This window comes from Myotis davidii, unplaced genomic scaffold (assembly GCF_000327345.1).
Source record: "Myotis davidii unplaced genomic scaffold, ASM32734v1 scaffold168, whole genome shotgun sequence".
In the NCBI taxonomy this organism is placed as follows: domain Eukaryota; kingdom Metazoa; phylum Chordata; class Mammalia; order Chiroptera; family Vespertilionidae; genus Myotis; species Myotis davidii.
Window position 1 is genome coordinate 9471283 of NW_006383016.1, and position 14391 is coordinate 9485673.

The window sequence follows — 14391 nt, forward strand, 5'->3', positions numbered from 1 at the left end:
ATGCAAGAGAGACATTTCAATTGGTTGCCTCCTGTTGGCACCCTGACCTGGACCAGGGATTGAGTCTGCAACCCAGTTATGTGCCATTGATGGGGAATCAAACCCACAACCCTTTGGTCCAAGGGCTGATGCTCTAACCACTTAACAAAACTGGCCAGGGCCCACTCAATCCTTAAAACTATTTTTAAGTTGTCTGTTACATATTTCTTATATATAAAAAGGAAAGAAATACCTTTGCTAAAATGCCATGTAATTGGAATAATTTTTTAAGTTAAAATTCTTAGTGGCCACATATCTCATATTAGTTGGCTTAGCATGCCTTTCACATTTTAATAACCAAAGTGAAGACAGTTTCTAGCATCTGAAATCCAGTCACTTAGTTGTCAGTAAGTCCTATGGCCTTTTTCATGAATATATTGAAATGTGTATAACAAGACTTGGGTGATCTTGGTCTCAACCACAACATACAGTTGGGAATAAGAAGTGATCTTTAAGAAGGGTCCAAGGTAGAATCAGAATAGGAACACACCGATTCTAAGTGGCTAATCATGCTGTCTTCAGCTTTAGACGATAATGTTGTTTCTTACATTCTTGACACTTCCTGACCCTCACTAGGGCCTAAAGACTTAACTTTTTCACCAACCTAATGAATGCAGAAGGATATTTCATAATTTCAATGAATTTGTCTTCATCTGTTTTTTTGGGGGAATTGTATTTCCTCTTCTTTGAAATGCCTAGGTGTCTTTTCCTAATAGGTTGCTTATCTTTTTCTTACTGACTTGCAGTTCCTTATTTAATCTGGATATGAATCCTTAATAGGTTTTATGTATCACAAGTATCTTCTTACTCTTCCTTTTCTAACAGGTACATGATAGTCTCTTAGTATGAATTACCAAACTTTACTTAATTATACTCTATTGGTCCACTATTACACTGTTTTTAATCCCTTGAGATTTTATAAGCAACACTATGATAATTAACACTGTATGCATACTAGAAGTGGAATTCCTGGGTCAAAAAAATATATAGTTTTAGTTTTGAAAAATACTACCAATTGCTCTCCTTAAACGTTGGTCTAATTTATACTCTCACTAGAAAATATATGACTATTCAATTCTCCACCTCCCTTACAGGTGAAAGGTATAAATCTCGACCTTCATAATATTTTGATGCCCATTACAACAACTGAGTATCTCTCCATGTTATAAGCTATAAACTATTCCTATTTAAAAAGTGGCCTGTAGAATCCCTGAACCTAATATTTCCCTGAATCCTGTTCAAATGTTTCCCTTCTAACAAAACACGATAGGCTCTACCTGAGCATGGTTTCGGATGGTTTCATGATCTTCTTTTGCTGAAAACACACAGTGGTTGGTCATCTTGGTCTTGTCACCATCATCTATGCGTGTCCCTCCAGGGGCTAAAAAAGAGAAAGGTAATGGGCAGAACAGATCAACCCTGCATCTCGAGGGAAACAATAAACGTAGATGTCAACTCTAAGAGTAACATAACATTTCATAGAGTGATATGCATGTAGAGGAATACAAGTGTTCTTACCTATTTGTTTATGTTCCTCTAAACCAGCGGTTCTCAACCTGTGGGTTGCGACCCCTTTGGGGGTCAAACGACCCTTTCACAGGGGTCGTCTAAGACCATCGGAAAACACATAGATAATTACATATTGTTTTTGTGATTAGTCACTATGCTTTAATTATGTTCAATTTGTAACAATGAAAATACATCCTGCATATCAGATATTTACATTACGCTTCATAACAGTAGCAAAATTACAGTTATGAAGTAGCAACGAAAATAATTTTATGGTTGGGGGTCACCACAACATGAGGAACTGTATTAAAGGGTCGCAGCATTAGGGAGGTTGAGAACCACTGCTCTAATACAATGCAAACTGGTTGCTCCATTTTAAACTCCCACCACTTATATGAGATTGTTGTTCTACATTCTTGAACAACACTAGATTCTATCACTATAAGTATGGTCTTTCCCAACTATATCCTTAATCATGGCAGCTACGCAATAATATTTATTCACTGAACTTAATTGTTCTCAATGCAATTCCTGATGTTTCCCATATCAGGACACTGTTCACTTTTCACTCTTGATAATATTTCGTCGGACTGTAGTTCACCAACACTGGCATTGACCACACCTGACTTTTATAGTATAGGTCTTGTTGGTTTCCACTGGAGTAGGTAATAAAACTGTTCCCTCCTCCACTAATCCAGTTTTCCATGCAGGGTTGGGCAGTGCATACTCTAACTCCTTGCCATTTGTATTGGTCACTCTGCAGCTACATTGGCAAGGCAAGAGTGTGCTTTATTTCCTCTCATCTTCTTTTTCCCATGGCTGATATGGTGTCATAAAATAAATGGACTAGAACAAAAGAATGCCATTTTTCTACGACTCAACTTTCCACAGTGCACGTCTCCCCCTGCAAGTTTTAATTGTGGCCATTAAAACATGGGTTGATTAGAAGAACAGAAGGGGAACAGCAGGTATTTCTGTTTCCTGATTCTACTTCATTTTAATTAGAGTAGAATGTTTGAGTAAGCCAAGTTAGATTACTATCTTTTATACACTCAACAAATATTTATAGATTACATACTTGTACCACAACTTTGTTTAAGTGTATAAATGCCTTGATTTAATTTGTGATTTCAAATCTTTGGATGGAAAGGTCTACACATAGCCAAAGCCAACTTTTTCTTAACCTCAGCATACAGTTTTATAAGTAAATTAGTTTTTAGAAAAGTCAGCTTCTTCAAGAGTCTATTTTCACTCAAATAATTATGCATAAGATTTAATTAGCTCTCTGTAATGAATTCAACCACCTGGACCAACATTTTATTAAGATGATAATCTCCCAACAATCCTGCACTAATAATTCCAACCTGGTGGAAGTTACATAACAGAAATGCCTGATTTTGAAACTACAGTCTTTTTTTTTAAGTGGCAATTTTTTAAATTGCATTCTTTTACAAAACATTTGTTACACATTAATATTGCAACATTAAATATTATTTTCCCTGATATTGGGACCAAGTATTAATTGCTATTTCTAAAAATTTTGGTAAGCTTGCTGTTTTTCTCAAAGTAGAAGTCAAACCAGTGAGCTATTCCTTATACTATTCTTCAAAGGGTAGAATTGACATACCAAGGAAATGTTGCTTTAAGAACAATGGGAGAAGGTAAATACTTTTGCGGGTGGGAAGAAAATTCTCACATAGTTGATAAGTAAGCAAAGTGTTTATATAAAAAGAATGCACCAGACTGGCTTCAGTCACTATATCATAGGTCTGGCGTCAGTAGACATCCAGGGGTGTATGGCCTGTGCTCACAGTTGTTTCAAATATTGTGCTCTACCCTCTCCTCGGATGTATGGATGAGGCATGAAGGAGTGAACCCTGGCCTGCAGATGTAAATTTGCTGATTATCATTATACACATGGTAAATGAAGCATTGAGATGATCAATGAAAAGCATACAGATAATTTAATACATATGTGGGGAGAGTAAGTACAGAAACCCAGGAGTCATGTAAGAAGTGACAACCAGATGTTGGAGAAAGTCTAAATGGTTCATGTAAGGGAAAAACATAAAACATTTCAAGCACAACAAAGGGTCAATGATGCTGCCAGGAGGCGCAGAGACCGGAAAAGCGTCCATATCATTGACTAATGAAGTCATGTGTCACTTTGGCAAGAACCAAACTTTGCTGAAGACTGTTTTTGCATGGAATTTACCAGTGTGTCAATAAAAGTATATCACAATGAATGAAACACAAAAAAACAATAATCATATCAGAAAATATCCAGCTTCATAATTAATTTAAAACTCTTACATGAAAATATGTATCACTTACCCGACAAAAATCCAAGAACCTGACAAAATTGAGAGCACCTAACATTGCTAAAGGTGTAGGTAAATAGGAACACAGGATTTTTCTCATTTATTGATTTGCTGTTCCACCCATTTATGCATTCATTGGTTGATTCTTGTATGTGCCCTGATGGGGGATTGAAACTGCAACCTTGGCACATCAAGACAATGCTCCAACCAACGGAGCTGCCTGGCCAGGGCTAGGAACATATGATTTTTGATAAAACATTGACATTCCTTTTTGGGCTAATTTTCTCTCTCTCAGAGAGACTGATAGACATAGACAGACATAGATATTTCCATCCATCAATTCATTAATCCCTTGCTAAGTACATAAAGATATGACCAAATAAAAGCACAAATATGTGTAAACAGATACTGATTACATTGTTGTTTATAATAATGAAAGTTGGAAAGGAGTTGAATATTCTTAAAAATCAGTAGGGTTTTAATTCTCTTTAGAATCATCCAAAATAACACTCATGGACATAAAAGGCAATAACATATTGCAGAGTAAATACAAAATAACATATACTGTATCATATTTGTGTACTAACCCATTCTCAAAAGTTTGTGTATTAGGTAGGAAGGGAATTAAGCAAAATATTAAAAATTGTCACCTCTGGGTTTGAACACACTACCTATAGCAGCTTTTATGTGTGGACTTGAATTACCTACAGTGATGATGAGATAATTTATACACAATAACAACAAAATTAATTTGTTATGCAGTGAACACCATCAGTACAGATCAAAAAGGGGCCTGCAGTAAATGGGGCAAATACTGTAATAAATACATGAGCTCAGAGGGAGAAATTAAAGGGTGAGTCTACTTCAGAATGGAGAAATGTATATACTTGTCTTACAGTAGGCTGGCTTAAGCAGTGTTTCTCAATGAAAGGCACTACAGTGGGTAGGGCAGGGCAATTTTTCATTGTATTAACTGTCCTTTGTATGGTAAAGTAGTCTAGCATACAAGACCTCCACTCCTAAGTCTACATAGCAACCAAATCACTTCCACACATCTGCAAATGTTCCTATGGCAGTTGAAAATCGCTGGCCTAGGAAATTTGACCACTCCAGTGATTTATGGCTACTACAGAAACCAATGATTAAAACGAAGTTCTTACTAAGAATAACTATGAAAGAAACAAAGGGTGGTTATGATACCTAATAAACATTTAGATAAAGACACTACGTTACTAAAATAGTCTTCTGCAGCCTTCTTCCCTGATGCCTCTGCTCTATTAGGTAAGTTTTTATTTTCCTTTTCTACTAATCTTTAATACTTTCAAAATCTCTCTTTAATCCTTTTAGCTATAAACTCAGTTATAAAGATGTTTTAAAAACTAGATTTAAACTATATTTCTTTGATATTTTATTTATGGATGAATGGCATTTAGAGAAACACTAGCAATTATTTTTGAAATTTGTTGACAGTTATATTTTACTGCACCCCCCACCCCCAAAAAAAGTGGGCTCAAAAGAAAAGTTGGCACGGTAATGGGGGTTAAATAAACATACTGGAAGGATCTAGATGACATATACAAAGTTCTAAAATACTGCAGAAATTATTCTTCCTGTGTTAAATGCTCCAGAAACATTTAAGGATTAGGAACACATGGGAAAGTTGGCTTCTATCTAAAGCTATTTTTAATGTCAACAAAAAGCCTCAATTCTATGCCTTTTTTAATTACTAATCATTTCACAGCCACATTAATACTATTCCAAATTGTAATCTAGATAAAAATTGGTGAGACTCCCACAAATGTAAACTTAAAAAAATTCTATGTTGTAAAAAAATATTTCAATAGAATTAAAAGTAGATACACTACAAGAAGATGCTATAATGCAAGGCTTACCAAGCATACTGCCAGCTACCAGGATATCGAAGAGTGTGTCTGCATAGCGACGATAATCTAGTCTTGAGCCTGTAGAGTCCAGAAATTTGGCTACAGCTTCAAGGTCATCACCAGCTTCATTAAGCCCCTGGACAAGTGTATCCCTGAAGACTGTGGGTTCGAATTTCTCTTTTTCATCTAAGATAAAAAAAAAAGGTTATAAAATTATTCCTTTATTTACTTATTATATTCCCAAATGCAACCATACTATGTTTGATATTGTATTTCAAAATTCAAGTGCAATTAAGTTTTTCTACTAGATTTCTACGTTCTAAAACCCCTTGTTCAAACACTTATTCAAGCAATTTATTTCTGTTTTTAAAGGGCACAAAAATTTGTAACACTAATACATAAAACAATGATGATTGATCATTTGTTTCATTCATAGAATGGGCCAATGTAATTCACTAACCCTAACTATCTGAGAAAAAATAGAGTATAACATTCAAAACTTAAAATTTTGTTTTATCTGAGACAGAAAAAGAAAAAAAAGATCCAGGGAAAAGCACCTAAAAAGAAAGAAGACTATATATAAAAAACAAAATAAAGAAGAAGGCTGGGAGAGCGTTTTTCAATAGCATAATGTAAAATTCCTTCAATATAATAATGTTAGAATTCCTAGTGGTTTGTGTTCAGAGATTTACTGGTTTCATAAGGGGTTAACACCACAGCCTCAGAACCAGAGAAGAATGGCATTCCCAGTACCAGTCAGCTTCAAGCAGTGTAAGATATCATAGTCAGATGTAAATGAACTTGAATAATATTCCTCATGAACAAGAAATAAAGGTCCTTTTGATGCTATAAGCAAAACATTATGCAACTAAGAACGTGCAAATATTGACTACAGAAAAAAATATAATTTTTTAAACGGGAAGGGAGAGAATGGGAACTCTAGAGGCAGATTGTGAGGTGCTGGAGTAGTGGGTGGATTACTAACTGACTCTGAGTAAGTGGAATTCATGGGCAAGGAAAGAAAACTGCATCCCTTACTCAGGGTCCAGCTAAAGGGTAATTTTCCTCTCCTCATGGAGAAAAGGTCTCTTTTGCTGAAATATGAGAGCATGAGCAGCAAAGATCACAAGAAATAAAGAAGCCCAAAGACCACGGGCTGCTCATGAAGTCTTATGACCAGCTTCCAAAATCCATTGAGGCCATCCCTACAATGACACCCAACCTACGAGGATGTTGACTCAGGTGGCAGAATAGACTCTGATGATCAAAAATTATAAATTCAAGGCATTGGAAAATATAAGTTGGTTAATAAGGTAAAACCCAGACGATGCTACGAATTCATGCTGAGGACTTTGTTTTGAATCTAAGAGACAACTGAAAAGCTTTTTGTAAGAAGCTTTCATCCTCCAGTTATATTTTCCAAAAGATTTGCCAAGGAAGAGGAAAAGCAAGAGGAGGAAGATAGCATACCATGGCCAGAGATTCTCAACAGCAAGTAATTAGGTCAAAATGATCACTTACAGCTTGGGAATCTTGAAAAGTCATGAGGCATGATGGGATTAATAATTCTTTTGTAGACTGGAAAACAAATTCCTACCTGCTAAGATAAGTGTCCATGCAGAGGAATACAAACTTCTTGTACAGGAGCATGGCAAGAGCATGGATGGAAGTTTGAGGAAATAAGACATTTACCAAAAGGGTCTTTTCCATCTGAGATAGTAGTGTATTACATATTTAATTTGAGGACAGGCTAACAAATCCTAACAAAAATATGCCATTGCTTCCTTGAGTTTCCATTTGGCAGGTCAAATCTCCCTCCAAGTGGGAACATATAATTAGGGCCTCAAATTTCTACTATGTTGGTGGTGAATCACAAGTGAGACACGGAGGAGTTAATCAGAATAACCCTTAAGCTGACATGGAGAAACGAGCCTATTTCTGACACTCAAATATGCCTGTTAGTTATCTAGATGCATTGCTTTCTCTGGGAATTATGGTAACTGGTTAATATAGCATTTTTTCAACCTGTTGATAATTAAGTGATAAACAACATAACCTACATTCCTCTCTGAAAGTCACTGAGGTATACAGTAAGTGAATAACTGTCATGAATTTTCTAACCATACACACACACATATATATTTGCACATTTAAAGCTTTACTTGATTAGTTGCTCCCACTACTTATTGTAAGGCTGAGTAATGTACACCTAGCACAGGTGTAAAGTCTCAGGGAAAAACCTCAGATTGTGGTCACTCCGGATGCCTGCAATTGGGTCATTTATTTCTTTTCCTATTTTCATTCATTTTAATCCAATTTCTCTACAAAATTTTCAGGGAGGTCATTTCTCTCATTAAATATTTCATTTAGCTAAGCATAACAGTGGTTCAGAGGAGAAATTTTCATCTTTTTAGATTCCCACAAACCACAATGGAAAACATAACTTCTTTGGAGAAAATTAGTTATGCATATTTCATACAGGAAAAGACAGTCTGAAAGGAGCTCTATATGATGCGTCCTGCCATAATGTTGAATTTTGATGTTCAGTAAAAAGAAATACATTTTTTTGGTACCAACTTGTACATGGAAGAGCATTAGCTTTGCCAGGAACTAATTTCAAATGGAAGACAGATTTTCAGAAGACAGCCTATCAAAATGACCTTGAAACAGCCTCAGTAGATTTTTCCTCAGCTTAACAAAACTGCCAACCATTTATCTGAAGGCGGCCCCGTCATAATAGCAACAGAAAAGCCAGAGCACTATAAATCGTCAGGAGGCAATTCACTATTACAAAAAATATAAAATGAGGTTGACTCTATTTTTCTCCTGTCAGCAGTCTGGCACGAAATGGCTCAAGTGCTGCTTAAATCTCCGACAGACCTGAGCCTATAAATCCAGACCAACTGAGCAACGATATACAATAGACTGCGGGGCTCTGAGTGCTCCAGCAGCAATAAGGCTCAGGCACGATCTCGCCCACCGAGTGAATCAGAGGCAGACCAGCTCAGAATCAGAGGACCTTTCCGGTTTAAAAGACTGCAAGACCAGCTTGCTTGTGGAATCATGTCTGCTGTTGTGCAACACATTCTTGGGCCGGCTCTTGCCTTTGGTGCTGTTACCGTGTGTGAATCGGCGTCACTAATAAAGCTGCTAGAGCTGGAGATCCAGTCTGAGATTAACACGGTTCCTCTGTGGGCAGGACGTGGCAAACCTTTCTGCACCTCACAGTAGGGCATATATTAAATATTATCACATTACCAGGCCCAACAACACCTTAACTGTAATTAGGTTTCTGGACTATATTGTTCCTTAACTATGAAGCCCTTTTGAAATTAACTATGATGACTTTTATAGTCCCATCCGCCCAAGGCTACTTTAAACCGTCAGACAACAAATGCATGTTGGTTGTAGTGCCTCTTCTTGGTACCGGTTTCCAGACTTTAATGAGGAAATCACTTTGTTAGTGGACTCAGTAGAGGGCGGTGGCTCAGGCTATGCTTTTGCTTTGACAGTTTATGGGGATGAGCCAGTGATTAAAAAACAAACACACAAACAACAATAAAACACATTGAAAAAAGAAGAGTGCAAACAGAAATACTGTACAAAATAACCATTTGGTTACTTTAAACATTTTTAAATTTTCATTGTTTAGTGGGAGCGTGAAGCTTTCCAGGGGGCAGCATTTACAGTTAAATTCAGCCTTAGAGCAACCTAGTGACTCTTGGAAGCACTTTTTATCCAATTGACGAATAGTACTGAGACTTCTTTACTTCCTAAATGACTCGATTTATCCTAACCCAGACACAGCACTGCAAGGGGACATCAGCAGCAGGTGCTGCCTCAACACCTCAATGGAACACGCCAAAGGCATACATTCTGGGTAATCAATTCAACAGGGTAGCACCTGATAACCACTAAACGGCATGATGCTTCATAATCAGGAAGATATTCAGCCATCATTTATCTTTGTACATGATGCTTCCTTAAATATTGTCAGTCACTTTCCTCAGGGTTAGTCAACACAATAATTTCATTTGTTTCGTATTTTAAAAAGTTTCTCTATCAAGTATCAGCTCAATTATTCTTAAATCCAAGAGGATCTCTACATAAATATGCAAAACTGATTAAATATAAACACTTATAAATAATCTTTACACAGAAAGAAGGTTAAGATGAACATAACATAAAAAAGGCGCAGTGAGGCATGTAAGTAAAAATTTCATCAGTCATCCTCAAACTACTCTTCCCACAAGAAAAGATCCTTGAAACTATGCCGAGTTTTAAAGATATTTAGGGCAGTAAGTTTAATTTAACTTCCTAAGTTCTGAAAAGGTAAAAACTAAAAAAACTTACTTTTCTTTTAGTGGTAGCATCCTTGCTATTTATACTTTTTAAAAAATAACAAAGAAAGCAAAAAACAAATACAAATGAGGATGTGAAAACACTAAAGTTAATTTTCTTCACTTGAGAGTGAGGCAACCTGACCAGATATAATTATCCTCATTTTGTAGATAACGACACAGAGCTCAGCCAAGTTAGATGACTTGTCCAAAATCAAACACCTAAGTGACTGGCAATTCTAAGGCTGGATCTCAGACCTTCAGATTCTCCACCCAGAGTTCAAAAGACAGGAATTAGTAGGGTTAGCTGGAAACAAGGATATAATTCTAAATCTTCCCTACTTTTATATTTTGATTGGAACTTTAAGCACACCTACACATATACATGCCGCCACCCCCCGCTCCCGCCCACACACACACACACACACAAACACACAACACAACCTACCCCTTTTCCGAGTTTTGAACCGCTGGCCTGTTAGCACTGGCTTCTGATGCTTATTCATAAAATTTCTGAAAACAAAGAAAATAAAGATTATGTAATTCAATCAGGTAGTTCATATAAAAATGGTCCTAATAAGCATAATGGGACGAATAAGCATATGTTTAATCTCACCCATATTGAATATACTTTTAAAAAATGAGATAATTTTAACTACTGAATTAGCAAAAGTTTTAAAGTTTAATAATATCTAATGTTGACAAAAGACATAAGGGAAACAACCTCAGGCATGAACTTTGGCATAAGGGAGACACTCCATGCAATACTACTGGGCAGCATTTGTTGAATACATATAAATATTTACATGTGTACAACCTGTGTTCCAGCAATTTCTGTACTAGGAATTTACACCCACACAAATATGTAAATATATTTTGTGAGTGTGTGTATAGAAAGAATTCAGTTGAGCATTGCTCGATGCATAAAGAAATGGGAACTTAATGCTCATGAGGCTGGTTAAACAAGTTATAATAAGCCATCAAATGGAATTTCATGATGCTTTACAAATGAAGGAATTAGCCCTGGTACCTTTCCGAGTATGTTTCCTACATCTACCTCTCTTCCCATCACTCACTGTGCTCCAGCCACACTGCCCTTTCTCCTTCCAATGTGCCAGCGTGGTCACCTCTCTTCTGGGAAGGATGCTATCCCGGTCATTCCCTTGGTTTTCTCTCTACACCCAATCAAACGCATCCTGTGCAGTGAGGCTTCCTTCTCTCCATGGCGCTAAGCAGGCCCTGACATTTTATCATGTCTGTTTGCCTCTGGTCTATTTCTCCCTCGAGGGTGTAACCTCCATGCAGGTAGGGACTTCATGGGTTTACTCTATAGTGTGTCTTTAGCACCTAAAATAATGCCGAGTAAAGAGTAAGATTTAATAAATAATGTCCCATAAGCTGTGACACTGACATTGTCAAATGACCTGTGCCAAGGCATTGCTAATGGAAAAAAACAAGTGGAATAAGAGTGTAAAACAGAATTTTTTGGTTAAAATGGTGATATATATATTCTACTTTTCTATGCAAGCAAAACATCAAAAAGATATCAAAAACTGCTAAAAGTCTTGTATTTGTTTACCTCACAGGGCAGAGATTTGGGAATTCTATATTATCTTATTGGATTTAATACACAACTAAAAAAATATACTCAATTAGCTTTGAAAAAAGCAAAAAATAAGTTTGCTGCCATAAATATTACAATCTGAAAATATATCACTTAAATTATGAGAACTAACAATTAAGATATCAAGCAAATTATTTAATTATCTTTCAAAGTGTTTAAAAATTGTGATTTGAAAATGTCCAGATTTTCTCCAATACTTACATCATTATAAACAATCAAGAAAATTTGTACTATTCAAGTAAATTATTTATGTCTCAAAGTTTTAAAAAAATCCTTAAGCATGAAAAATTATTCAATTTATTACAAAAGCTTTCTTCAAACCCACTAAAGAAGAGAAACTTCTATTTTCACATAGAAAGCAATCTGTTTATCATTGAAAACTTTAATCATAACTTAAAAAAATGAAACTAATTTAAAATAAGGTAACAAACGAAAACAGTAATATGGCTTAAATAAAGATGACTTTTATCAATCCTATAAAGTGAACTTAATCCATCTTGCTTTGCAAAATAAAGGTGACTAAGGCAGATTCCATGCCCTCAAAAAAGCAGAGAGACTCTGGAGATAAAATCTCAACATTTACAATGCAATGAAATAGGTGGGAAAACAGTAGACCGTCCCAGAATAAGGCCGAGAAAGTGATTGATTGCTGTATGTGGATGCGGCAGCCACGAGGCTTTAAATAGTTATAAATGTAATTGATGAAATCTCATTTCATTTGATAGATGTTGGAAATGGAGCTTCTAATGCATTATTTATACTCACTGCTAAACTCTTTCATTCAGAAATTTCCCTCTTGGCATTTTCAGTGGATTTACTCTGGATCAGCAAGCACTTCATCGAGGAACAAGTAATACATATAAACACATGTGTGTACGCAGACATGTGTGTGTGTGCATGTATTCTCCTTGTATCCACACCTCCCCTTAAACAACACATTTTTATATAAAATGCTTTCTTGTGTTAGTAAACAAGAATATCTGTTACAGAGCTGGGATCTCACACCAGAGATGCAAAAACAAAAATAGGAAAAATAAAGAACAACTAGCCTGAAACTCCTCAAGTAGGTAAACCTACAAGGAAGGAGTTACACTTTGCCAAGGATGTTTATATTTTGGAATAAAAAATATTTTAAAAGTATGAGCCCTCTCTAAAAGTTGTATTTTAGGATCCAGAATATAAACAACTGGGATCCCCCAATTAACTCTACCTTTGTACTTTGTTTCTATTTTGCTGACAATGGAGAATTACCCCTACACAGCCTACCTATGAGGGAATTACTCCATTTTAAAAATTGTTAGATTCTAAACACAAACATTTGTTTCTTCATAGCCTAATTATATGGCATTGCACCCTCAATATATTGAGGAAAATAACACAATAACTTGTAAACATAAAAAAGATGGGAAGATTTTGATGTACACACCAAAAATTAAAACAAACACAGAGACTGACCTACTGGTATTGAAAGACTAAATGAAGATATTCTGTTCACCAGAAGTCTCTATCGTTTAGCTGTTACTATTTGGAGCAGAGGCTTGCTTTCCCTCTAAATTTAGCTCTCCCTGCCACCTTATAATCTGGCTCTAGTGAAGGTCAGCCTTTATAAGGCACTCACCGAAGCCCTGGCCACAGAAGCAAGGGCACTTGACTAAGAAACTGCTAGCTTTAACCTGGGGAAGTAACAAAGAGAGAGCCGCAAAGCCAGTTCTATCAGGCCAATGTCAAACACTTACTTTCATTAGATTGCATTATAATTTACAACTTAAAATCAACTAACTAAAAATACATTTTAAAAAATCAGCATTTAACAGAATCTTCAAAGACAAATTTGTCTGGGATATAACTTATACATCATGATTTAGCCTCCATTAAAAAAACTATCAGCCCAAGACACACAGACAAAGTAAGCTCATGTCCCATCAAAATGGAAAAACTACATGGTATAAAACATTATTTAAAAAAATTATATGTAAAATGCTAAAAACAAATTTAAGTATTTTACTTGTTATCTAAGAGACTAAATTCCTTAGCTATTCCACAAGATAAAAGACCATAAAAATACTAAATGAGCCAATCAATCAAAAATTGGAAAGTAGTTACTTTATTAATGAAATAAACACTTTTGAATAAATTCCTGTTTAAGTCCAAATTGAAAGACTTAATTGAAAGGTTTTTAGGTCTAACAGATAAACGTCCCCCTATTTCACTCTGAATTTTCTAACTGTCCTCATTCCTTTGTAGATTCCATCACATACTCCCAGCCAGGCTGTGGCCCAGGAGTGACAATGGGCCAGCAGCACAGAAGGGCCTCGTGGCAACTGTGGACTAATTCTGCCCGTTGTGCAGCCCACCGAGTAGACTGCCTGTTTGCATGTTGTCTTGCCTGATAGTCTTTAATGCTCTCAGTTTTGGAAAGAATCTGATCTCCCAGAAGGACATGCATTCTAGTTGCCCCTACAAAGGGTACAACTGTCCTCAGCTAGTAATTCAGAGGTTTGGCCTGATAACTCTGTTCTTGATGTTCTTCTGACCCCGCTCAAATCTTTGAATTTGATAACCTGGCTCAGATAACCTGTTACACTACTAACATGTGCTCACACATAACAACTACGTTGTACAACCTCAACTTTATGAACAGGTATACTCTACGGGGGGTGGGGGTGGGGGTCACA

At 36.2% G+C, this 14391-nt stretch overlaps 1 protein-coding gene across 1 annotated transcript in view; it reads right to left on the bottom strand.

The window, feature by feature from the left end:
• BZW2 (basic leucine zipper and W2 domains 2) overlaps positions 1 to 10635 on the bottom strand; it is a 39190-nt gene extending 28555 nt beyond the window's left edge. Inside the window, exons 1-3 of the mRNA XM_006779046.2 lie at positions 10541 to 10635; positions 5762 to 5938; positions 1317 to 1420 (exon numbers count right to left, since the gene is read on the bottom strand). Coding sequence (XP_006779109.1) covers positions 1317 to 1420; positions 5762 to 5938; positions 10541 to 10598 — 339 coding nt within the window. The 5' untranslated portion in view covers positions 10599 to 10635. The remainder of the gene's footprint in view (positions 1 to 1316; positions 1421 to 5761; positions 5939 to 10540) is intronic.
• Between the last annotated feature and the right edge of the window lie 3756 nt (positions 10636 to 14391).